Raw genomic sequence first — 27,616 nt, forward strand, 5'->3', positions numbered from 1 at the left:
CATGGACGGATACATTGTATCATTAGAATGGAACACAGAACACACATGAACTGATACATTGTATATACAGTGTATCACTCAATGCAAAGCCTATAGAGGGTAACAGTACCAGGTCTGGTGTGGTGATGTTTACCAGAATATTAACTGCAGAGGCCCTGCTAAATCAAATAAATAAATAGAGTCGTACATGTTTGCAACATGTGCAGCGCCCAGTTGTGCAGATCAGGAGGTGGGCTGTTTTTTTTTTTGTTTTTTTTTTTTTTGCTGAGTGAGTCATCTTTTAAACCCACCATCTTTGGTAGCAACAATCTGCAGCTCTTTAGTGAAAGTACTTTGCAAACTGAGGTAAGCTCCGTCTGAATAGAAAACTCCTCTGGCAGAGATTACGTGTTTATAAATAGCCTACCACAAAACCGACGGTTGCATGTGAACCTACCAAAACAGAATAAACTGTCTGTGGCTATGTTTAGCAAATCAGACAGTTTATTCTGGCATTATGTAGGCCAGCAGTAACGACGGAATGGCGGTTTGGAAAAACTAAACATGCACATTGTATTTGTCGCCACAATAATTGCAAGTTTGCTTTTATGTTGCAAGATATGTGTCATGTGTGAGGCTCCACGGAACTGCCTGCAGGGGGCGCTGATGAATTGCAGCAGCTGGTGTAGTCTTGTGCATTGTCACATGATGGCAACTTTAGGCCACTTCTGCTAAAAGCAAGATTCACATCATCGAGGGACCTGCATCCTATGACATTTTTAGCATTTTATGTGATTCACAGTTATTTTGGCAGGAAAGCAGTGTTTGTTTCTGGCATTTCTTTGTCATAGCAGAGCAATGCATGACAGATTGGAGTGCAAAGTTTTACAAAGTTTTGTCTTGGTTTAACATCATATCCTTCAAAGAGCTCTTTTAACGCCACGGTTGTTTTCAGGGTTATGGACATTATGTGTGATAATGAATCAATATGCATTCAGTGCGATGTCAGTAGTCACAGGAGGCCTCTTCACAGTTAAAGATACAAATGGCTTTGTCTCTTTGCCATTTATAAACTATGTATAGCTGTGACAGGGATTTGTATATGCTCAGCCAGGCTTTTCGAATATTTAATAAGAAAATAATCTCATGTGAAATATCTGCAGCATCAAGTTCAAGGACTTTAAGTCACCCTGAAACTCCTCACTTCAAGATATTAGGCTATAGAATGCCTGCATTTTCAGATGTCACTAACCTGAGAAAAATGAAATGAACAGGGAAATTAATGTGAATTTTGACTGCTGGTTATTGTGCTTATCTGGCCAGGGGCGTTGCCATAGGCGTTATGGGCCGCTTGCACAGCAGGGCACTTCTCTTACGCCTCCGTGCCACCATTGTTTTATCTATAACAAACTTCTTCCTGCAAACATAAATAGGTTTGCAAGAAAAGCAGACTTAAACATGTCCTCTGATAATTTAGCATCAGCCCTGTGCCAAGAAGTGCACACATTTTGTGTGTATGTACTGGAGTAATGCATTATCATCATTAAGAAAGTCAGATCTAAGACTTAAAGTATTTTTTTGCCAGTAAGTCGACGGTGTATAGGGGCTCTCTGGTCTCCCAATAATGGACCTTTTCTCCAATGCACCTGTAATTCTGTAGGTGCATAATCTATTTTCTATACAAAGCCCCCCCTTGGGGTCTACACAGACAAAAACAAAGTGAATCTGTACTCTTGCTTCAGGAATCTGGACAGTTTACAAACCGAGCTCTTGGATTCATAAACTGTGCCCTTGGATTATCGGGCCATACAATGCTTCTGACATCCAATCATTCTTGTCTTTATTTTTTGTGGCAAAGTTTTTATATTCCAACACTAAACAAAAGTGGCTTCGAATGAACCTTATCTTTTCTATGTAAAATGCTCCACATGGACTATAGTGTTGAAGTGTCAGTGTGGCCCATGAGCAAGAAAAGTATACCCATGGGTACGTGTTCGTTTTTGTGAACTCTGTTTCTTTTTTGTTGTTGTTGTTTTGTTTTCCATAAATAAATTCCCATGAGGCAGGTTTGCACTATAGTGAGCCTGTGTGTGTGTGTGTGTGTGTGTGTGTGTGTGTGTGTGTGTGTCCTCCCGATACCTTTTTTTTTTTTTTTTACATTGAAACATTGCCACAGTGCAGGGACTATCTCTACAAGGGTTTATCTAAATCTGACTATGACTTTCCCGCTCTTTATTTATCAAAGGCTACAAAACTAATGACTTCATGCTTAGGTTTTTTACCTAAGCATGAGCAGCTCCAAAAAAAAAAAAAAAACTTGATCAGAATTCTCAGTCCACTCTGAATTTGTTGCCATTGTGAAATAATACATGTAAGAAAAAAATACTGTGGTTTCTTGTCGACCTGTGAATCACAATGTGTTGTTTCTGTATACACCAGGGAAAACTGTAGATCTCTTTCATAGAAAATAAAAAGCTTATGCATATTTATGTCTTCAGTGTGTTACTTTTCAACACAAGATATGTTAGAAGCCCTGTATAAACTGTATCATTATGTGTAACAATTGACATCTGTTTGTAGAGTGTGTATACTATGTTATCACTATAATATTGCTTTAATATTCCTATAGGGATGTATATTTTCCTGTGATATGTGTAAAGCATGTTTCTGAAATAGTCTTCTTCACACCATATGTATTATAGCATCCTGGTCAATGAACCTCATCAAAGCAGTGTTATTACCGCTAGAGGATATAAACAACCCTGCGCCTTTAATGTTGAGCCAGTCAGCAGCAGCCTGTGACAGCGTGACAAGGAAGGAGCAGAAACTCCCAACATTTGCATCCCCACGGCGCACGGAGACCAGACAGACTTCCCATGGCCCCATAGATTGCAATAGACACAGGGACCGGCAGATCGGACTACTGACTGATCCCAGGCCTGCTTATTTCATGCAAGCGGACGTGCGTCGCATAGACGATGCTCTGTGATTTCTGAAGCGATCCAAGCGCTCCCACCTCCCAGGACATCCCCGCTCTCAGCTTATATGGCGTTTACAAGCGTGTTTTCCTTTGTCAATTGTAAGCAAGAGTTGTCGCCAGACTGGATGCGTAATGCGCCATGCGTCCGACCAGCATTGGTTTAGTCTGTATTTTTATCCCCTCAGACGAACGGGAGACCTCCGCCATCGGTGGAAATTGAGATATGTGTTTTCTGAACCGCTCGTCTCCTGAACGGATGCCTGTACCGAGATGGTTTATTTACAAAAACAGACTGCTTCCAGTCAACAGAGAGGGGGATCGCAGACAGGGATGCTTTTTATATGACACTTGTGAGAAGAAGGATATGAAGAAAAGAAGAAATATTAAATGATTTTTTAATTGGTGGGCACCGTACCATATCGGATGGATGTGAACCGATACTGAACGGGTGCTTTTGAGTGGAATACTGAATTCTTCTGGGTCGTGTTGATTTTATTTGCTGATTTTTCATTCAATATTGACGGGATACTACCGAGTGGTGAAGGCGGTGAATTGATGTGGGAATACACAATAGCTTGGCTGTATAGATGGCAAACACAAGTGAGTTTGGGGAGAGCAACCCGTCCCTACAGAACTACGCGTCCACGGCCTCTGCGGTCAAGCTGGCCTCCCTGGGTCTGATCATGGGCATCAGCCTGGTGGGCAACGCGTCACTGTCGCTGCTGCTGCTGAAGGACAGCTCGCTGCACAAGGCTCCCTACTATTTCCTGCTGGATCTCTGCCTGGCAGACGTGGTCCGCTCCGCCGTGTGCTTCCCCTTCGTGATGGCGTCCATCAGCCATGGGTCTGCCTGGCCGCACAGCCCGCTGAGCTGCAAGATCGTCGCCTTCATGTCGGTGCTCTTCTGCTTCCACGTCGCCTTCCTGCTCTTCTGCGTCAGCGTCACCCGGTACATGGCGATCGCCCATCACCGGTTCTACTCCAAGCGGATGACTCTGTGCACGTGCGTGGCGGTGATCTGCATGGTGTGGACTCTCTCCGTGGCCATGGCGTTTCCTCCGGTTTTCGACGTGGGCACCTACAAGTTCATCCGAGAGGAGGAGCAGTGCATTTTCGAGCACCGCTACGTGAAAGCGAACGACACCCTGGGCTTCATGCTGATGCTGGTCGTCATCGTCGGCACGACTCATGTGGTCTACGTGAAGATGCTGTGCTTCGTGTATGATCACCGAAAGATGAAGCCGGCCCAGCTGGTGCCGGCCATCAGCCAGAACTGGACCTTCCACGGTCCCGGAGCCACCGGGCAGGCAGCCGCCAATTGGATCGCCGGCTTCGGCCGCGGTCCCACCCCGCCGACGCTGGTGGGCATCAGGCAAGCGTCTCACCCCGGGAACAGGAGGCTGCTTGTCCTGGATGAGTTTAAGATGGAGAAACGGATCGGGAAGATGTACTACATGATCACACTGTCATTCCTCATCCTTTGGGCTCCTTACATAAGCGCCTGCTACCTGAGGATATTTGTGCGTGGCGCTCCGGTGCCGCAGCTCTACCTGACCGCGGCGGTGTGGTTGAGCTTCGCCCAGGCAGGCGCAAACCCCATCATCAGCTTCCTATTCAACAAGGAGCTCCGGATGCGCCTCAGAGCCTGTCTGCCCTGCTGCCTCGGCACACAGACACCCATGGAGCCATACTGTGTCATCTGAACGCTCCTGTGCCCAATGCTGCCAAAGATGCATTTCATGTTGCTGCAGAATGTAGGCTACAGTTTGGGCCCCAAAATGTATTTATGCGTAAAGACAGAAAGGAACAGTGAAGGGCACAGTTCAGCCTAGCTACTTTTTTTAAAATGGTGGAATAGAGTTTACCCACCTTTTTTAGGCGGACACAAATCTTTTTATGGTGTGTTGATGGTTTGCATCTTTGTTCGTGGTATCAAATTGGTTGAAGTTAAGACGATAGAGCCTTTCATGGGGACAAAAACATAATTTTATGGAAGTATCATTGATCTCTGTTTATATTGGTGGTTGTTTGCCTTATGATACACTTGGAAGTCATAGTCAACCCACCTTTTTGCTTTACCACTATATCACTGCAGGTAGATGACTTTCATTCCAAATATAGTGAAGGATATTTTTAAGTATGTGTCACTATTTTTGGACACTTTTCCTTCTGTGCCCTGTTGACATCACACAGTATAGCAGTGGAAATTTTGGCCACTCCAGCTACATTTTGAATGAATGTCATCCACATGTACAAAGTGGCCATTTTTTGTATATTTTGAAATATATTTCTAACTAAACATATACTGAGGTATATATATGAAATGTATTTTTTTTTCTTCAGTATTTGGAGGTGTTTGTCTGTTGCAGACTGATGGCTGAAAATAAATGAACTGTCTCAAAACTATGAAGCATATGGTCAGCAGAATGGTTAGGATCCATTTCTCTGTTGCTTTGTGTCTAGCTTCTTTAACGCACATAATCAGTTTGTGTTTTTTCCTGTTTATTGATCATTTGGATATCACAAGAGCATAAAGACCTCAGTATATTTTTTAGTGAAGACAGTGTACAACATGTTTGTAAATACTGTAAAGCTCTGTTTCCCTTTCCTCTTCTTTTTTTTTTAACCAGATATGTTGTATATTTCATAAACTCTTAGAATTCTTTCTGTGACCAAGGTGTTAAAACTCACTTTAAAAGTCCTTTGCAAATTCATATTCTTCATGGATAAATTGTGTTGATGAGAGATGGGTCCCCACCTATTCCTTGTAAGATATACAAATATCATTTTTTTCTATGGCCATGGACTCTGGGACTCTGGAAGATGGTGATGACTTGGTGCTTTGAAGAGATGTTTGCATTGTTAATGAGCAAATAAATAAGAAATGGATGATAAGTTGTTTGGGCTCTATCATCTGTTTTTAACAAGATGTGATTGCTTGATGTGGTTTTGCCCTCAAGCTTCAAATTGTTGAGCTTGGGACTTTAACTATGAATGGGGTGAGACTACTGAGGTTTCATACATCTAATGGGTCTTAAAAGGAAAAATCCACCCTAAAATATACTCACACTTTTAGATCTCTTTCATGTGATGTTCAATGTATTCCTGGAGGTATTTTGTGATGAACTGTTGCGTTTATGGTGTATCCATTTCTTGTTAACCTGCTTTGCCTATTTCTCCTTAACATAGTGAGTTCTTATGTTACACAGAATGACTTTCAACAACCCCAGAAAACAGGCATGAACGTGTTGCATTCAGCTGTGGTTTATATGTGGAGGTGAAGAGTGTAATAACAATAGTGGAGCAAGAGGTTTTGCATTTGAGAAAAAGTGAGAATTGCATTGCATTCTGGTCTGTTGAGTCCTCTGTCAGTGGAGATATTGGCATCTCTCCTCGTTCTACGATGAATTTCTCTCTGATCACTGAACATTGGTCTGCAATGGTGAGAAGCCCTTGATCTTTGATTGAGATCAAAACCGAACATAGTTTAGATAGATAAAAATTAAACACCAGTGTTGCTGTGCTGGAAATACCTTAATATAATGTTGCATCTTGGCCAGTTATCCATATGCAAAACAACACAATGAGTCCAAAAAATGCAAGCTACATTGTCAAAAGTTGTTTTTTTAAAGCAGCGTAAAAGTGTTGTAGGGTGGAACGTCCCTTTAAACATGACTAATATTCACTGTCCTGCTCCCCTTTGCTCAGGTCTCAGTAGAGCAGCTGTTAAAGAACCAGCAGTACCTCAAACCTCAGTGCTCTCACCTCTCCTTTTGCCGGTAGCAGACTATTGATTGAGCTAACTGCTGATGTGCTCATTGACACTGGACTTGACTTCACAAAAGCGAACGCGTTAAAGGCCGAGCAGTTTGTTCAGTAAACAGCGTAATCACTGTGTTTCAGTGAGGTGTTTCTGAGCTCTGACCTCAGACACTCTGATCCACCGTGCAGCACTTAGCTCCTGCACACCATCTCTGCCCTCGGTGCATCCATAACCATTAGCATCCCCATGCGCCTGCTTGTTCCTGGCAGCTGGCTGTGCGCTGCTCCCAGCGTGTTCAGGCCTCGCAGTGTAATCGCTGTGGCTCCCCGGCCGCAGAAACTCCACCTGCACGTGCTCTCATGCAACAGAAATGCAGGTCAGGTATTTTTGGTACAACGTGTTGCCTTAAAGGCATGCAGGCTCTGTTGCAACGCTGGTGAATGACTGTTTTGTGCTGTTTTTGCCTGTTCTGCTGGCTGTGTTGTTGACCTTTTCAGTCTCTCGAACTACAAGGCCACATTGATGCCCTTTTGTCTTCACAACGTTTTTCTAAGAGACATTTTTTTTTTTTTTTAAAGATTATTTGTTTGGCATTTCTGCTTTATGTGATAGTGGCAGTGGAGAGAGACATTAAGGACGGGGGAGAGAGAGGGGATGACAGGCAGCCAAGGCCATGAGCCAGATTCAAACCCAGGCTGTTGCGTTGAGGACTTTACCTTGATTCATATCACATGCTGGTGAGCGGCCAGGGTGCCCCCGCTGAAGCATAGCTATTCAGAATGACTTATCAGATAAACTTCATGTTGTGTCATACATAAATATTATAGCCAATAATGTCATTTAACTGTGCCTGCTATAAAACGACAAGATTATTGGGTGACAGCTGCGTGACTATCTCAGAATCTCTACATGTGGGGCTCAAGCTTTCAAGACTTCAAGTTGAGTGGCAAACCGTCTCTTTTGTAGCTGCCTCCAGCTGTCAACAGTGAATTTGTGCCTTTTGTATTCCAGTTTGTTGAGTTCCAGTATGTGGGGCATTGCCTCATCACACATCACTCCATTGAGGATTTTAGGCCATTTGAATGCTCTCAAGTCTAGAGCCAGAAAATACCAATATCCACTATTAAAGTATAAGATTAAAGTGAGTCACTGCGTTACACATTGGACAAATCTAATTATAGCTGTGAGCCTTTAACAAATGCTGTGATTCACAGCCTGACAGTGATGAATTTCATAGCTGTCTGAACTGCTTCCTTAGCATAAAAAAGCTCACTCATTGCCAAGGTGAATGTAGGAAAGGCCCTTATCCTTTGTCTTTTAACAGCAATGAAGTTTTTTTTCTTGTTTCATCCCCAATGTTATCTATTTATCTTTGAAATGGCTGATCGGCCTGTTGGAAACCAAATCGCTTTGTGCTTTTGGCTACTGTCACCATTATTGGTTGTTGCTGGATTATGAAACTCAATGCACTATAACCCAACAACTCACACAATGTGATTATATTTTCAGTGAAATTACAGAAACATATGCATTTCCCTTCATATTTCCCTAGGGGGCAGCTGAAAGCTCTCTTCACCAAAAGTCTGTACGGCAGATTTGCTGCCCCCATGCAGACTGAAAGGCAGAATACTGTAGAAAATCCAAACTCAATAACCTGTAGAATTTTTTTGATTAGTCTTATCATCAGATATAAAGTGAGACTCAGAAGGACTGCATATGAAGACACTGTTGTGTATTTTATTTTGATTGCACCCAAAAATAAAATATTGAAATGTAATATCTAATTTCAGAAATGAATGAAAATTCACACAAGTCCATTCAGCCACATAAAAATAAATTAATTAGCTAATCTTTTTGTGCTCTTTGGTTTATCACTCACTGAGGTGTTTGCATTTCACAAAATTCAAAATATCTATTTTACAGTGTAATAACTCAAATCAAGTAGAACAAAAGCATATGAATAAATTGATATAAATAAACATTCAGTATATTAAGATAAATAAACATTCACGTTTGTAAAGTGGCAAAATTGTGCACGTTAAAATAGAGACAATGTAGCTGCTGCAGCATTGCACTTGCACATATTAACATGAGCACAAATGTCATCCTTGAATTTGACAGAAAAGTGGGCAGATTGTTGCACTGGATTTACTTCCTGTGTGACCTCCACTCGGTGATCACTGGCAGGATACCACTGATTTATTTATGCTTCCCTGTAAAAAACCTTTTCCTCACAATTTGCAACCCAGTCTCACATCAGTAATGTCTAATACCGTATTTCCCCAATTAATCGCCCGGGCGTTTAATATGCAAAATCAACTTGGACCCCAGGCGTTTAAAAGAACCAGGCGGCTATTCGCTGCAGGCCTGTATTTATTTTTGCACAGACCTGCACCAGGCCATTATTGTGATGACAGTTACTGTCCAACATATTTACAATCGGTCGATTTGAGATTACGGTACACCCTTTTTTCTAACATTAGCTAGCTCTCTTATTTTGACAGAAAACGGAAGTGCCGCACAGTTATTGTGTGGCTAACTGTTTACTTCTGCAAAAATAAGGTGAATAGCCTTATTTTGGGTTACCTCAATATAATGCAAATAATCGCCCCGGCAGTTATTCGGGTGGGCGTTTAATACGCAAAATGGGTGCAGACCCCAGGCGTTTATAAGAACCAGGCGGCTATTTGCGGCCGGGCGATTAACTGGAGAAATACGGTATCTACTTTCGTCCAGCAGAAGAAACTGTGTCAGGTTCACGTTTTTCCTCACCGAGGCTTGGAAAGTACACAGTCGTATGGAGGTGCAGTACCATAGTGTGTTCATTTTTAACATTAGCTAGCTAACATTCCCTAACCTTAACCATGACTTTTTCTCTAACCATAGCCAAGTGGTTTTGGTGTCTAAAAGGAACTCATTCACCAATGATAGGAGCTGTCAAAGCTAACGAAAGTGGCCGGACACAGGCCCAAAGAAAAGTAGACATCTTGCAGTTTTAGAGCCAGTATTGTGAAACAAATGTGTTTTGTGATGTGGATCAACATAGCTATTACACGTTTCCATGTGAGACTGGGTTGCAATAACTTACATCAGGTTGATAATGCTTGATAATACTGTGACATAATAACTTTAATCTTTAATCAGAAAGTCTGGCCATAAAGGTGGACCAACAGTATTTGGATGGGTTCACCCTGCATTACATCCCTAGTCAGTTTGTTTAGAATAAAAAATAAAATGACAGATTATCACACTTTTTGTATATGTAGTGACTGACTATAAATAAAATGAGCAGGGCTGTATAGCAACATTGCAATATTTTCTTTAATAAACCTAATAGCAGCAGGGCAGTCTGCCACCAGCGGGCACCAGGGCTGTTGACCGGGCCTGACCTCTCCTCTCCTCTCCTCTCCTCTCCTCTCCTCCCCAGATCTCTGGTCATCTGATTCTAATGTTATTCCTGAACTAAACTAGCAGTGGCACCACCAGCTAAACTGCCCCTGTCACACAGTAACCTGTCACAGCCTGGTTTGGCTGGCTCAGCAGGGCCGTCCAGCTGCCGAGGCTCCCCAGAGAGCACCGCTTTTCTGTATTTGAGGAAAACTTTTATATATTCATATATATCCATTGTCTTGCTGTCTGTGGCATGTCCTGTCTCTTCCTGTCAACTTTGCACGTCACTCACTAGTTGGGGGGTGGGGGGCAGTTGTGACTGTAGCCTGTCTGAGGCCAGATGTGGCAGCGTGCAGGGAAGGGGAGAACGAAAAGTTTTGGGTCTGGGGGAAAAAAAGTATTCATGACTTAAGCCCAAATGCCCAGGCCAGGCAAAGCCCCCGGCTGGCGCCAACACTTTATTGGTTCTCAATCCCAAAGCAAACAAGAAGACCAGTGATGGATTTGGAAATACAGATTAATTTAACCTCTTCAACCCTGCTAGCCCCACTGGTGATTCCATTATTTCAAACGCATGTCACACCACCAAACCCACAGAAATTTCACTGAAATGAAATAGTCAAGATCCAAAGGTTTCCATGGATACCAAATATGTCATGTTGAATATGTTGATGCACAAGACATCGATTTTTTCTTTTTCTTTCAATGTAATGGTCAGCCATTGAAAATGGCATCTTGGGTTTGAATATTTCACTCAGTTTAGATGTGCTATAGCTTCAGTGAAGCATTGCAGCCTGTAGAAACATATTGTGTTCGTGACATTGTCACTTACATAAGGTAGTGAAAGAATATTTTTTCTGGCTTTGCAGCTACTCAAGGGGAAATTTAAGGGGGCCATCACAATCTGAGTTCAAGGGTTTTTTCTTGAACAAATAAAAAAAGTGCAATATTAACAATTTCTCTTCAAATAAAACAAAAATAAATAATAAAAAATAAGCCCGAATGAGGGCCTGATCTTCAGAGGTAGTTCTCTTGATACTTGTATGGTGAGAGACATTTGAATCTCCCCTCCTCTATGTTGATGCACGCCAGGTTGGGTAAACAAGGACAAGTATGATGTAGTCTTTTTCCAAAAAAGGGTATCTAGATGCACAGAGACAGAAAGAGACTGAGGATGAGATATATATATTTTTTTCTCAGATGCAAGGAACACAGGGGAAAGGTAACATGGTGAAATGTGCAGACACATAGACACTGAACGTTGTTTTCCTGGCTGCACAAATGCACTTGCAGAGAAGAGTTAAGGTGTTTTGAAAATGATCACACACATTGGGGGGAAAAAAAATCACAAGGGAAAACGGTATTCCACTGACAGTCTAATGTATTCTGGTGCTTGACTCAAACCCTGGCCCGCTTATCAAGTCACACAATGACAGAAAATCCTTTCCCTCTAACCACACTGCGTCTATCACCATCACCACCACTGTGGACAAAAATTAATGACAAGTCTACATGTGTCATAATTCATAAATAAGACATAGGACATGCATTAGTCTCACTGCTGTAGGTAGATCTCACCTTGTGGCTCATCGGATGGCAGTCCTCTCCTTCCTGTCCCATGGGTGTGCACATACGCAGACTCCGGATCCACAGACTGACTGCACAACACATCCCGCCTCCACACTGAGAGTCCTTCTCACAGGCCTGGCCACACACACACACACACACACACACACACAAACACACACACAAAGGGACACAAACTGTATAATGAATGATAGTCATAATTTATTCAAGCACAAGGAGTAATGTTTATCTTTACAGACATGCAATAATACCCCATTAACATTATAACATAATTAGCATAATAACAATTTGCACAGTTAATAGTGTCTTGTTAGTGCAATAAATTCCCATTTAATGTAGAGAAGTTGCTTACCATTGATGTGATAACTACCTGTTAGTGGAGCAATTATATGATTATTGGTGTTAGTGTGTTAATGAGGCAGCTTAAATTTTCAGGTTTCAGACTGAACTGATCATATAATAATGGTCGCAATTTAATACACAACTTTGACCTTGCCACGGTAATGGTTGCTAACTATGCTGCGACATCTAAAAATTGATGAGATCTTGGTAATCATTTTAATTAACTTGAATTTAAACAAATTCCACCTCCCATTTAATGAGATAAAACCCAGCAATGTTTACTGTGTAATAATAATTATACTGACAAGAGAAGGTGACTAGGTTATGTAGTACATCTTTAAGGTTTGGTCTCCTCACTTCTCATTGGCTATTTGTATGATTGTCTGATTGGCTTGGCTGTTGATTCAATGATTGTCAAAGCTTATATAGGATTTGAAGTCTAGATACTTTAAAGGATGTTTTTCTGTCACAGCGGCACCACTGAATAAATCATTTTTGACGATATGATGCGGCTCTTAACCCATCTTTTCCTCCAATACATGAAAACAGTTGTAATGCATATCTTAGGAAAAGCACTGTTGCACTGATGATAATTTATCATGTTGAGTGTCAGGATGAGAAGCCGAGTGGTTTGAGTGATGCCTCTCACTTTGGATGAAATGAAGGCAACAGGATGAGGAGGGACAGAAGTGATTTCATGTGACAGTCTTGGATGAAAATCACTCTCTGCTTTATTGCTGCATGCAGGTCTCTCAATTCACATGAGCAACACGGTGTGAGAGGACTAATGTGACGGTGTTACGCTGTTTATTTAGCAGGTTCCACCCAAGGCAGAGATTTAAACGTGTGAAATCAGCTTTTGAAATGGATCAGAAAATCACTCGAGGAATAAGTTTGCTGCTTAAATCATTGTCATCTAATATGTGACTGAAAACACTGCAAAGATAGGCTGAACCTTCCATCAGTCATCCATGTAAGTGAATTATATCTTTCAACTTAATTGCTCTCGGTCTAATCATTCAAATGCTAAAGGTCCCTAATTATGTGAGGAAAATAATTCATATCCTGAGCTGGATTAAAAATCATTTGAGTATACATCACTGAAATATCAAGCACTTGTAATTCTACATTCTCTATACTCTGTATTATTTTTAGATACATTTTCAGAGCAGATTTTTTTTTTCACCTCCTACACCAGCTTTCAAAGCATAATAAAATCTGCAACAATGTGAAGACAGAATTCTGCCAATTCCCTGTGCGTACCCTGCAGTTCACTATAGACTGATAAATGTTACTGTGAGGTAAAATCAAAGCATACGTTGGCTATGACAAGGACACTACAATATAATAAAGGTATGTACGCATCGCAACAGTGCTGTCGTCGAGCCAGTCTGCTGATGTGTGTTTCTCAGCAAGAAAGAGACTTACAAACTCCTGCACAAATAATGGCTCTATGATTTTTGCCACTGCTTTCAATAGCAAATGTAAATATTAGTTTGATATTGACACATTTGCAGTCAATTTTTTTAAAAATGTATTTTTGTAGTCTAATTAAAAAAAAAAAAAAAAAAAAAATCAATCATCATTTGGAGTTCATGGCATAAGACCAAGACAGTAAGAAGTTGTAAAGGATGTTTCATCATCATCATCATCATCATCATCATTATCATTATTTTTATTTTTAGTAGTAGTAGTGGTAGTAGTAGGAAAAATGGATCAATCCAGGCAACATTTTTGTTTGTTTGTTTGTTTGTTTTTGCCAAGTACATATGTGCTTATCTTCAGATTCCCATGATACCATTTTTCCTCTGAGCTATCCAACCCGTTTGCCTGCACTTACCCCTGTGATTACCGCTGAAGATCCACGGGACACCAGCAATAGCCAGAAGAGCAGTGAGAAGATGGACTTCATGATGAAGAGCTGTCCTCTTGCTCTTGTGTCCTCCAGGGTGATGACTTGGGATGCTCTGCCTGCCAGACTTTGCTGTGTATGCATACGTAAAAGACTTGAGTGGCCTTCAAACTCATGTGCTGAGGGCTGGCAGAGGTTTATAAACCCAGCCCGCCATTCAAAATCTCAGTGACTCACTGACACCAACATTGCATCAGAGGGGGAAAGAAAAAAAAAAAAAAAAGGAAAAAAAAGCCCAAGGTAAACTCCACAACAACAACGTCCCTGCCTTTCTTTGCGGTGCTCTTTTCCTCCCTGGGCAAGTGATGCCACATTATCATATTGTTATACATGCTGAATTTGAATATCCTTAGTGCTGAAACAAAGACTGGGCTCCATTCAGTCATGTTTGCTAAAGCTGGTGTCGATCAGTGTGGAAATATTCAGTATGCCATCATGTCATGTTTCCGTCTTTTTTTTCCTCTCTCTTTCTCACCTTTTCATTTTTCCAAGGCCACGGGCCTGAATACAGCTTTTCAAACCCACTGTTGGAGTGTTTGCAATGAAAGCTTCTCAAGGCCTCAGACACAAAATTCAGAATCCACTGCACTACAAAACTTGCGAATAGATAGATAGATAGATAGATAGATAGATAGATAGATAGATTTGGTTTTACCCAATTGTTCCAAACCCTTTCAGTCCACAGTTGTATCTCAAATACAGCAGTTTTTATTTAGATCAAAACCACATTAGACTAGATAGGAAACTGCCTGAAATATGATTTTAACTGTTGGTTATTTCTAAAAAGTACCTGCGTTTTAATGTGCATGATGTCTGAGAAGTAAAAGGAGTCACTGTAAAACTTTTCAGACAAACACAGTTGTACTGGAACTAGAGTGATTTTATGATGTAAATGTTTTGTCTTGAATAAGGTCAAAATGTAAAACAAGAGAAGTAGTAGAAGCTCAAAAACCTGACACAGGAAAATAAGCATTAAAAATGTTTGTGTGGATTGACAGTGCAACTTGTGGAAACTTCAGTATTCTGTTGCTCTACCAAAGAAACCATCTAGTGCTGTCTGATGTCGACACATTTCAGAACAATGGCATCATGTGTGACCGGCTGACATGTCTGCTCAACTCTGTGGGCTAAAATAGTCTTCGTCAAGCCTTGCCACAACAGAGTGACACTGACGACTGAGTCACACATGGAGACAAGAATCCAAGCCGGTACTTTGCAAGCGAGGGGTCAGTATCTCAGTAGAAATAATAATAACCCATAATTGTCCCATTTCATTTCAATTTTGAGTACTGATCCATGTAAGTAATGCAGTTACAAGTGTGTTTCTTTTCCACCAGTTTTCTTGAGGGCTGAATTTAAAACTACCTACAGGACCATCTAAAAAAAAAAATTGAATTTCAAGGAAAAATTCTTTTTTTTTTTCGTGAAATTTATTTCAAAAAGTGAAACTTTCATATATTCGTGATTCATCACACATAAAGAGAAAAATTTCAAGCATTTTTTATGATCCAGTATCTCAAAATATTAGAATATTACATAAGACCAATCAAAAAATGATTTATAATTCAGAAATATTGACCTATATGTTCATTTATGCACTCAGCACTTGGTCGGGGCTCCTCTTGCATGAATGACTACATCAATGGAGGCGATCAGCCTGCTGAGGTGTGATGGAAGCATAGGCTGCTCTGATAGTGGCCTTCAGCCCATCTGGACTGCATATGAAGTCTGTTATAACCACTCCCAAGTATTTCACTACCTTTTTAACTGGGATCTAATACAAATCTATCAGAGGACGGTCATTAATGGCACCTAAAGCTTGAGAAACCTTATGTATCTTCTTGATTAGCACAGAGATCTGTTCTGAGCTCTCGACTAAGACGGCAGAATCATCTGCAAACTTGGTTATGTACGGATGATTTCCACACACATTTAAAGGCTCTATGTCAGTGCTATTTTTTTTTTTTTTTTTTTTTTTAATGAAACCACAACCAACAATTCCACAGCTAAAATAAATAATAAACTGGAACAGGAACAACCCTGCTTGATTGCTTGTTTAACCTCAAATCTTCTAGAAGTTCCTTGAGGGAGGGAGACTGAACTGGTCCAGTCCAGATGAGCTTAAAACCGCTATCAGAGCCGCCTGGGCCTCTATCACACCTCATGACCTCGTCTCCATGCTGCGCTGCAGTGATGCAGTAATTCATGCAAGAGGAGCCCCAATCAAGTATTGAGTGCATAAATGAACATGCTTTTCAGAGGGTCGACATTTCTGTATTATAAATAAATTTTTTTGATTGGTTTTATGTAATATTTTAATATTTTGCGACACTGGATTTTTGATTTTCATGAACTGTAATCAAGCCATGATCATCAAAAATTAAAACAACAAAAAAGGCTTGAAATATTTCACTTTATGTGTGATGAATCTAGAACATATAGTTTCACTTTTTGAATTAAATTATGGAAAAAATGAAGTTTTGTCGTGATATTCTAATTTTTTGAGATGCACCTGTAGGGTGTCATGTTTTGACCACTGAATGTGTCTCCAAGGCTGACAGAGTGCCAAAAGCTTAAATGACTTGGCATGTGTAGTCTCCAGGGTACAGCTCTCATGAAGGATTTTTGCTTCCTCATCATTACAGATATTTCAGCCTTGGCAAGACAGCGCAGCACAGCCCCAACGGCCTGCATGAGACATCACCTGGACATTAATGCTTTAAAAACAAACACTGAACATTTGTGGAAAAGGCAGATGTAGGGAACCATCAAAGCAGCACTGCATCAGCCGCTGCAGAATGCTTTCGCCGTCTTTATTTTTTAGATGATCATTTTCGTTTTGCTGTCTTTTATCGCAACGCTGTGTGTGTAGGGATGACTGGTATGAGAGAAAAGAGCAAAGTTAAATCAAAGGAGCCAGCAAACAAAGGACAAGAGCTAAGGGGCTGAGAAAAGAAAGTCTAACAAAATGGATCCATCAGCCAGGTTAGTGATATTGTGCAGTGAGGCTGCATGTCACTGAAGTCAGATCGGGTTTCTCTGCCTTACTTAAAACTGATGGCTAACGTAAAAGTTTAATGCAGCAAGTGTTTTTTTACAGTTCCTCAGGAGAAAGAAAAAATGTTATTTGCCTATTTGACATATTTCACACAGACTGATGAAGGTGTTGCGCCAAAAATATATGATCGTCAAGGCTAAGAAATCTCAATGTAGCAAGTGCAAAGTTGTTCGATCTTATTAAATATTGAAAAGCATGTACTATTTACTCATTTTCTCCTTTCCTAATTACTTCACTTAAATTCTATATACCATGTGGGAAATATTTTTACTGATCTACATAGTTATTCAGATAATACTCGCAATATGCATGTAATCATTTATTAAGTTTTTTTTATTATTATTTTTAATTAAGAGTGTCACTCATAGACATCATTATGTTTTTCATTCAGAGTTTGCTGTGAGTCAGACTTTGAACGGGCATACATTGAACAGGAAGTTTTACCTGCTGAATGAAAACATTGTATTCTTTGTTTCATAAAATAATGAGCTCAGTCAGTACTTTTCCACCTGCAAAGAAGCAAACTTAGAGGTGTGTGTGTGTGTGTGTGTGTGTGTGTGCTCCAAGGCCACTGCACCCTGATATCCGCGCCTGATTGTATGTGAGGAGACAACAGACAATAACCGATTCTGTTTCCTCATGTATGAATTGTAGAAAGTCTGAGTTTGAGTTATTTTAGAGAAGATATTGGATGAGAAAAGTGTGGAGAGGAACCACTACTACCTGGCCAAAGTGGTAGGTTTTTTTTTACACCACAGCTGCTGCTCCCAAACATATTGTGCTGCCGTGGCTTTCTATTTACCTGGTATGCTGTGAGGCCTGAAATTCCTCCTCTGCACATAGAAACTGTCAAGGCCTTATGATTTATTCAGTGAATTAGTGAATGACAACACTCGAGTGTAGTCTTCTGGCTCGTAGTGAGATTGCAGGGATCAGAGCCCGTGCATTTCAGTCACTCTTATACTGAAAAGGGTGCAAAGTAGACTGTCCCCTGCAAAAATGTCCAAACAAACAAGTTATTTAGTCTCACATTCGGAGTTAAAATATTTTGAAACAAGGCAGAATAAGGCGCTAGCATGAGGAACATCACACTTGATTCAAGAAAAACCTGGAGACAAGTTGATTATCACCGGAAGCGAGCGGATAATATCGTTCCAGTGACACTTGCTTTAAGAGAGGCAAGATTATGAATAGGACTGAATGTGACAAAGGGAGTTAAGATGTAGACGGAGAGTTTTTGCAGTATCTGTTGTCATCCTGGTCCTACACTCTTTGGTCCAGAACTGGCAGGGGCACAAGATGGCAGAAGGAAGCATCAAGACGGCGGTGTTTGGCAGCCTGACAGACAGGCTCGACGTCCACAGCTCCTCAGAGTGTCAGCAGCAATTATTGACTCGCAGGACCACAGTTGGCTGTGTGCATTTAGACAAATGGGTTTGATCCGATGAGGGGAGAGGCAAGAAGTGGCGCTTGCATCCATGACAAAAGGCGATTCCTTGGGCGGCTGGCTTGCTGCAGCACAGTGGCTATAGCTTACAACTGGAAATGTGCAGTCTGAAGGCATGTTTGACTGTATGGCCAGTGGATGGGGAAGGGTGGGGGTTCCTGCTCTGATTCTGTTGCTCTCAGGCATCTCCAATCTCATTTGCTTTACATGCATAAACATGTGAGAGAGACACATGCCACTAGATTATGGCTTGTTGTGAACATTAGACTCTTTTAGCTTGAACATGTGATCAGAGGATGAGTCCCTCGGGTGACATAATGTCACTGCTGTTGGCGTGCCAGCTTCGCAGCAGGCTTCCTCTCTCATTATGCACCATAACAACATGCCAGCGTCCCTTACTCTCACATAGTCTGACGCCTCTTTGGCTCCGTGATGTGACCCTTTTGTGTAAGTTTGCACAAAACCCAAACCCGGGTATTGCTGGACCCCCACCTGCTGGGACCGTCCCAAGGAAGGGATTATGGAACTGCTAGATTTGAGACTTCCTTTATTTGTCATTTTATGCTCCACATAAAAACAAAATAATGTTTTGCACATGCTACCAGTTGGAAAATATGCTTCAGTGCAGTATATCAATATAAATAAATGCAATAAATAAAAAAAGAACAATAATGAATAAGCTAAAAACTGTGAGGCTAAAAAAGAATAATTAATATGAATAAAGTGCAAATAGAAACAGTTCCATGTTCACAAGTTCTGATTTAGCAGTCTAATTGCTGTGGGGGAAAAACTGTAGAAGGGAGAACAAAGAGCTGCAAAATGCACAGAGAGAGAAGGGCATGGCATGGCATCAGAGTGGAGCATGCATGAAGGCTTTTTAGATCACCGTGCCCCCCACGAGACTCATGTATCGAGTGCTATGTCAGTACATTTCCACCTAAAATGTTAGCTATGCTGTTTGCATCAGTGTACCAACACCTATGGTGCATTATGAGGTGTGCTTCAAAGGCAGCGATGTGGAAGAAGAAGAACAACATCATAAGAACAAGACAAGGGCGTGGATGATAAGCCCCAGTGATGTATTCATCATTACAGGGTATAAATCCCTTTTCTAAATCCCGTTCCTCCTCAAGTGGCCCCATCCTGCTGATTCACAATCTGTGAGTAAATGCCAACATGCCTTTCCTTACTACCTCCGTGCTCGTCTTTCAAGCAGCATTTTTCTAAATATGATTTCTATCCTTGTGTATTTTTGTCATAGCTGAGAACTGGATGTACGAAACTGAAGGACATAAGAACAGTTGCACAATGTCAGCGTTGAAAACGTGTTTTGAATCACTCGAGGTTGTGAAGTACGATGTTAGTCAGTTTTCGAAATATGACATTTTTCACATGGGACCTGAAACCGTGAAAGTTTGAATCAAGATCAAAACAGTGCATTGTAGTAAAGTTTGATCCCCAGCTCAGGATGTAACCATAATCTCCACATGTGCAGGCAGAGCTGCACTGTTACACCGGGGTTATCTTTTTCAGACAAGAGTGTCAAGAGTGTCATATCAGTCCAGCTGGGGCCACTCACACTCAAAAATGTGCACTGATGTTTTTCATGAAATAGCATTTATAAATTGCACCTTTTTTCATACATGTCACTCGCCTTCCACCACATTAATGAGAGAAAACACAAACACTCGTCTTGCATTGCTTCTCAAGGTCATAGCTACTCACCTCTTATCCTTCCTTTCTTGCTTTCCTTGCACAAAGCCTTGATGTAAGGGCCAGCCTCTATTCACACCGACTGCCTGCATGTTAATCTAATGGCCATGTTGGCAAATTCCATTCTTTCTATGAGAGTGTGCATCTGTATCGTCTATAAATGACTTCATACCCTGTCGTTAAAATGACACCTGGCTTTTATGTTCCCTCAATGTAATGGATGGACCTTTGGATGAGTCATTCAGCAGTGTTTCATCATTATTCATGAAGTAACTTCCAAAGAGATGCTGTTATTTGTTTATTTTTTAATCTTGATTTCATTTTATGTTACTTTTTTTGATAGTTTATTAAGATTTAGTACTTCGCCTTTAGCGCATCAAACCATGCCTGAATGAATCAAAGATCATAGGATAATCTTTATTCTGTAGAAAATGTCCTTAGCGCAGTAATGAGTATGTGAAACTACAATCAGATTATCGCTTTTCTAATTTTCTCATGTAAATAGAGATCTTCCCCCACTGAAAGTAATTTTATAAAATATAATTTTATGTTACCAAACCTGAAAACAGATTCCTAAACCTGACAGGTTCAGACGTATCATTAAAATCAGGTAAGCATTTACCCTTGGAACTGTTACACATTCTCATTTTCTGTTTTAGAATAAGGCTTATTGCCTATAATCAGGGGGGTAGTGCACAAGAGAGCAGTACTCCCCTACTTCTAAAAATAGAAAAAAGAAAAACATACTTATGTGATCTGCTGGCTGACAGATTGACAGTTTGCAAACCTATTAGACTGATGAAAACATCCTCTTATGTGACTGAGTGTGTTTTCATGATAGGGTGTGCAAACCTTGTGCACAATAGCCCAATTGGACAGGTATTGCCCCTCTGACCTCTGTGCCCCGGGCAGTGCACCAAAGCCAAAACACCCGACTAGCCAGCCTAACAATGCGATATCGCCAGTATGTGTAAACTTAAGCAATCATCACTCTTCAAATTCATAAATAAAAGAACCCAGATGGAAGCAGCTCCAACACCAGTTGCTATTGAAGCAGCAGCTGGCGTTCATCAGGCAGCACAGACCTGCTCTCATATCCTTGAATCCTGAGCCCTATAATGTTAAAACTTGGCTGCGAGTGTGTCACTCAGAGACTACAAGTTGCCAGGCTGCAGCATCAGACAACCCAGACCCACACTGGCAGTTTTTATAAGACTGGGATTCATTGGCCTACTGTTTTTTTTTTTTATTTTATTTTATTTTTTTTTAATTCCTTTTTCATTTAGTTAATGAATTTATTGTGCTATACTATGCTTTCAAAGTACCAGTTTACTGACACATCACTGTCATTGCTTAATGTGCAACTGCATGCTCATATTTGCTCTTGGCAGCCAGTTTTTATAAAACAGGGATTCATTACTGTTTATTTTTATTTTTATTTTTATTTTTATTCCTATTTAATTTATTTTATGAATTATTTTGCTGAATGGTATGCTTTCAAAGTAGTAGTTAAGGGACGTGTCACTGTCACATTAATAGACTGAGCATGTTCATATTTGCTCTGTGCAGTGAAAAGCCACAGGGTTTAAAGATACCCAGAAAAGGCAAGTAAAGACGTTTTGCTCTGTTGTTACAAAACAATAATTGGTCCAATTCTAAAATGCTGGAGTAGTTCTTTAAGTGGACACACCCTGAAAAACATGACTGAAAAACCTCGAACCACCAGTTTTGGCATTCAAGTTAAGTCAAGTCAGTTTTATTTGTATGGTCCAATATAACAAATTACAAATTTGCCTCAAGGGGCTGGACAGCAATACAACATCCTCCTTAGACCCTGACATTGGATGGGGAACAGCTCCCTTAAAAGAAAAAAAAAACTTTAACTGTGAGAAAAAACAGGAAGAAACATCAGGGAGAGCAACAGCAACAGAGGAGGGACAGACGTGCAATTGATGGAAACAGGATACAGGATAAACAGGATAACAAAATTATAATGGATTTATAAGATTTGTAAAGACCTCTCTTGTTTTGACTGTTTTCACTTTGACATATTTCACATTTGACATTTGACTTCCCACCTTTTTCATGAGCTGGCTTGTGCAATATGTGCACGTCATCAATGGCTTTGAGATCAAACATAAAGGAGGAGAGAAAATGCTTATCATGCCACATAATGACACCAGAGACAGCTGTAACACCAGAAAACCTTACAGTACAATGGCATGAAATGGTGCGTCTCATACTGCGACATCTTTTTTTGTTACTTTTTCTGTTGATTAAATTTGAGTTTCTGTATGTGGTGCACGTCTCTTTGTCTATGCAGCTTTGCAGTCTACAAATTCTTCTTCCGGCTGCTCAAAACAAACTATTGTTGCTGCTGACATAAAAATAAAACACATCAATTCTGGGCACCACAGGATTTTTCCTACCAAAACCACTGGGTGGTTGGAGCAGCAAATGTAAAAGCTTTCATGAACATCCTGTAGGTTGTAATATCAGGTAGAAAATGAGAGCATTAAAAATGGATATTTATTTATTTATTGTAAAAGGTGAACAAGGTTGCACTGGTGAAATGACACACCCCTGGGAGGTGGCTCTAGGCTTCAGATAAAACTTGCTGACTTTAATCCAGTGTGCACTGTTTGCATTTGGAATTGTCATGCATGTTGTTCAAGGCTTGTTTACCTCACTGAGGAGGCTGGGGCTGTTGCCTTTTTTATAGACAAACCCAGCATGGTGTATACCAGTGGTTCCCAACCCAGTCCTCAAGGACCTGCTGCCCTGCAGGTTTATATTTCAGCTCTTCTCTTTCACACCTGATCCATTTAAAGGCTTCATGCTGATTGGTTGAAACAGATCTACCTGAACAGGGCATGCATGAGGGTGCATGGAACCTTAATTGGGTCAGGTGTGCAAGAGTAGAGCTGGAAGAAAAATAGGTGGGGGGCCTTGAGGACTGGTTTGGGAACCACTGGTGTATACACAAGAGCCGCTTACACTGGTGGATAAATGCTGTGTTTCTGAGCGCTGCTGTGTGATCCTAACGCAGTGCGACATGGGAAGCTCCGATGGCTCCTGGCCCTGACACTCCATCACATGGATCAGGTCATGTGAGGGCCTGAGTAAGTGGGTTGTCATGGTGGATTAGTCCTGACCGCATTCCAGGCTTCATAAATGTCTCATTATTGCTGGTGAAAAGCACTGATCGGAGCCAGGCAATGCAATGATTTGGAAAGGATCCTGTAATGTTACATAAGCCTGCATAGTCACAGCAATAAGCAGGCTGATTGACATTATAATGAGAGGATGACCATGAGAACCAGACAAATCAGCATTCAACAGCAAACATAACGGGCCAAGCAGTGTTCTTGTCCGTCACTGGATCAATCAGGGAAGGTAATAGGCTAAATATATTTGCAGGGAGTCCATATGATGTGTTTCCAGTATAATAATTCCAGTACAGTAATTTGTTTTTATCTATGAAAACTCCATTTTCAAATGGTGGATAACTCAAACTTCAACTTGCTGGGCATGAGGTAATACAGCCATAAAATGAACCTTATACACACGGCTATATTAGCTTAATGTCCAGCAGATGCTGCAAACTCTGAAACTAGTGCAACTTGTGCAGCATAAAATGTGAAAACACCTGGAAACAATTCTGGGAAAACTGCTAACTATGTAAAATTCTTGAGTTAAAATGCAACAGTTTGGCAGGGTGGAAAAGCAGGGGAGGGGAAATGCAACTGACCTTGGCACGCACGCCTTGGAAAGCATTTGACTGTCATGTATTCCACTCTGTTTAGCAAATACTCGATATTGCCCCCGATGTCCAAAAGACTATACAGCACTCTTTTCTATCTCAGCAGTCAGTGGCCTTGGCTTGGATTCCTCCCCCTATAGACTTTGCATGGAATGAATTGACACATTGTATGTACAATGTATCGGTTCATGTGTGTTTCATGTTCCATTCAAATGATACAATGTATCTGTTCATGCAAATCAATTGATTGCTGTCATAAAAAGTGACCACGTAATCTCATCCCTTTTGAATTTTTCCACAGGTTTCCACACACTGTGCTGCATTCACTTGAACTCGGACATCTGAGTTTTGGTATTGTAAATTTCTTACAAGCATCAGCATTTATTTTAATGTGCCAAAAACTGGGGTGGAAACTGTGTTGGCAATTCTAGTTTGGAAGCTGCCACCCCATGCCACTGCCTACACCATGGCATGGTGCCACTGATGTTATCTGTATTGATTGTGAAATGATCTGCAGTATGTGTACAACATTTTCAGCAAACCTTCCACACACTACACAAAACAAAATGCCATCTTTCACCGAGCATTCAGAATATCAGGGACACTTTTCATGAAGGATACTGATGACGTGAATCCAGGCAGAAGACATTATCCCTTACCTCCTTTTTTAAATCCATAACAATCACAAAGGAGGAGATGTAGGAGTTGGAAACATGCCAGATACCTCCTCTCTACTGCAGAAATTGTCTCTATAACACAACAACTCTAGAGGAACCAGGAACCCTTACTGTGTTTGCACCTGAGAAACCAGTTCCTCTTTTTGGCTCATGGGGAGAGTTCCTAATTTCCAAAATGGTCCCTGCAACCGTGGTAGCACTCTCTGAATCCTTTGAAACCACTGAGATGGAGTTTTAGTGCAGAACATCCTTGATTGGTTTAATTTATGATGAAAGTGGTTCAAAGATATCACCTCAACCTTTTTTAAAAGCAGGATTGAACAGCTGCAAACAAATATGATTAAAAAATGGTTTTATCCAGAGATCATTTGGCTGGTAATTAAGATAAAAATATTCATCTCCCTTTGAGACTGCATACCATGTCATTATTGATTTCCATTCCTCTATGTAAAAGCAGGCCTTGCTTTTCTTGTATCCTCTATCTCATTTTTGATTGCATATCTTTTCTCCAAAGCCAAATGCAACATCACAGCTGCACGGTAGTAAATAGCCATGAACAAAACAATAGCTTCAGCATTTTCCATGTTAATGTTTTGCTGTTGTCAGTCGCATGCAGAATGACTAGATACCTCCGGCTTATTTGCAATATGGTCACTGTTTTCGGTATGTGGTGGAAGTTTGGATTAAAAACCTTGTTGTGTAAAAGGACAAAAAGTTGACCAGCACATCACGAATAGGGACCTTTTGTGCCGAGGGGTTTAACAAGATCATTAAGCAAGATGCAACTTTTAAATTGTAGTGGTGTGTAAAACGGTACAGCTTGGACTGAGATCCTCTAAGTGGTTTCCATGTAATTGGATGTAAAGAGGAAAGCCTGCTGCTCTGTGCGCACCACTGGAAAGACATGTAAGGACTGTCACAGTGAAAGGCATAGCCGATGACAGGTCTTAACATCCTGACATGTTTTTCTATGTTCTGTGAGTCATGATAGCGTGATTTCTCTTGTTCTACATCTTTTAACTTTCAGTGACTGAAAAACCTCAACGCCTGCTCGAAATCTCTGAGGCACAAGCTAACACACACAGGGCTTGTCTGTCAGCAGCATAATGTGTGCAGAGAGTATTTGAGGAAGCAGACCACATGCTATGTGTCCCCAGCCAGCGGCGAAAGAGAGAGCAGGAGCACAGACGTGCGTCAGTGAGTCCCCACCGAGGAGGTAATCAAGGCGTTAAAAGCCCGCCATCCTCCAGGAAGGAACATTGGGGTCTGGCTTTTATTCAGCTTGTCCTCCTCATTCTCTGTTTCTCTTCCTCTTTCCCTCTGCTTTAGTGCCCCTCTCCACATCTGTGTAAAGTATGCATTGTGTATTTTTTTTCTCAGGTACCAGATAATCATGATGTTGTTGGGAATAATACACTTCTGACCCAACAAAGGCTTTGAATAACAAAGTGAAGAACATAAATTTGTGTATTACAACAGTGTACCCCAGATAAGTAGAAAAACATAACTGGGAAATAATGTAGCAAACACCTGACATATTTTCCAGGTCCCATTTCTTTCTCTTGCTCTTTGCTTTTTCACAATCAAAACTGGGACGAGGTGGGGGGGAATGTAGATCAGTCTGTGTTCATTTGGTGCTTTGTCAGTCTGTCACACTCGATAGGTCACATGCTGCTGAAACTTTGGGGACTGATGCATCTCATCACTGCGTGATAACATTGTCAAAGTTACATTAATTGGCCCAAAGGGACATGCATATTGTCAGTTTATTGTCCAAGTATCACAAGTGATTTGATTGGATTTTGGCACAACTTGATGGAGTGACGTGTCGCACCACTGCACACCAGCATTTACATTAGTTGGCCCGTCTTTGGAACTAATGGGATTGCATCTTTCACAGGGGGAGGACAAATTTACTGTTGCCTCGTTCATCTCAGCTTAGCTCAAGGAATGTGTTTTTTGGTCATGGGGGATGTTACTTTTATAGATATCTTGTTACATTACAATGTTAATACCTTTAACAGTAATTTGTTACATTATAATGTTATGTATTAAGAAAAGCACATTAGACTAGGCTATTATAAACTGAAGACCTTTGCAGTGCCTTGCACACAGTCATTATTCTTACTACCTGTCTTAACACTATAGTAAATGTATTGCATAGCAGCCTAAGGCTCATAACTAACTCTGCAGGGTAAAAATAACAGAAACAAAAAAATAATGGGACAACTTCTGCAATATTAAGACTGTCTTTCTTCATTTGCTATTAGCATTTTGCTGTGTTGAACACAGGTGGAATCTGCAGTAGACCTACACAGCCTTCTTGCAGAAACATTTTTGATTTGTTTTTTGCACCAACAAAAGAATCAGGCTAAATAATAATGTAAAGTGACAACTTGCTTATATGAAAAACAAATAAATGATTACTTGAACTCAAAAAAAATAACTAAAACTAACACATTAGGTTACTAGTTGTCACAAAAAGGCTGGAATGTGTTTCTTTGTAGCTTTGTAAATCGTTACTCCCAACACTCATCACAAATATTCAGATGTAATTGAACACTGTAATTTCAGTATAGATATAGATATATTTTTTCTATTGTCCATTTTCATTTGGTACAGTTATATGTCCATTTGTGTCTCTACATATTTCTGCCTCTTCCATTGTTGCCCCTCCTCACCACCCCCATCCTCAGCTTGCCGACCCAGAACAACAGCCCTGGGGTAAGTGATGAACAGCATAAGGCCTGGATAACAAGGTGCTGTCCTCATTAATGAGAAGAGCTGACAAACCCTCCCCTCCACCCGCTCCATGCTCCAGAGGATCAGGGCCTCTGATGGAGAGAATGAGAGCTGTGACTGGGTGAATTATTCCAGTGCATCCTCCGTATCACTGCGAAAAACCTTCAAGTCTTTTTTTTTAATTATTATTATTTTGTAGCATGTTGAAATAGGCGTTCACCCCGCTCTAACACATGTGTTTGAATAAGAATACAAACATGATG

At 40.8% G+C, this 27,616-nt stretch overlaps 2 protein-coding genes and 1 long non-coding RNA gene across 3 annotated transcripts in view; 2 read left to right on the forward strand and 1 right to left on the reverse strand.

Annotated features, from left to right (window-relative positions):
* LOC115359032 (uncharacterized) overlaps positions 1-27,616 on the forward strand; it is a 396,103-nt gene that overhangs the window by 5,275 nt on the left and 363,212 nt on the right. The gene's annotated exons all lie outside the window — the stretch shown is intronic.
* gpr27 (G protein-coupled receptor 27) lies at positions 3,115-5,828 on the forward strand. Its single transcript, XM_030051235.1, has one exon. It carries the CDS (start codon positions 3,547-3,549, stop codon positions 4,660-4,662), a length of 1,116 nt encoding a protein of 371 aa, XP_029907095.1. The 5' UTR covers positions 3,115-3,546; the 3' UTR covers positions 4,663-5,828.
* On the reverse strand, positions 10,980-13,977 carry prok2 (prokineticin 2). The gene is made up of 3 exons (XM_030051238.1): positions 13,882-13,977; positions 11,691-11,816; positions 10,980-11,255 (listed from the first exon to the last, which is right to left on the reverse strand). The coding sequence occupies exons 1-3, from the start codon at positions 13,951-13,953 to the stop codon at positions 11,130-11,132; spliced, it is 324 nt and encodes a 107-aa protein (XP_029907098.1). The 5' UTR covers positions 13,954-13,977; the 3' UTR covers positions 10,980-11,129.

The sequence above is a fragment of the Myripristis murdjan genome, chromosome 5 (assembly GCF_902150065.1).
Source record: "Myripristis murdjan chromosome 5, fMyrMur1.1, whole genome shotgun sequence".
In the NCBI taxonomy this organism is placed as follows: domain Eukaryota; kingdom Metazoa; phylum Chordata; class Actinopteri; order Holocentriformes; family Holocentridae; genus Myripristis; species Myripristis murdjan.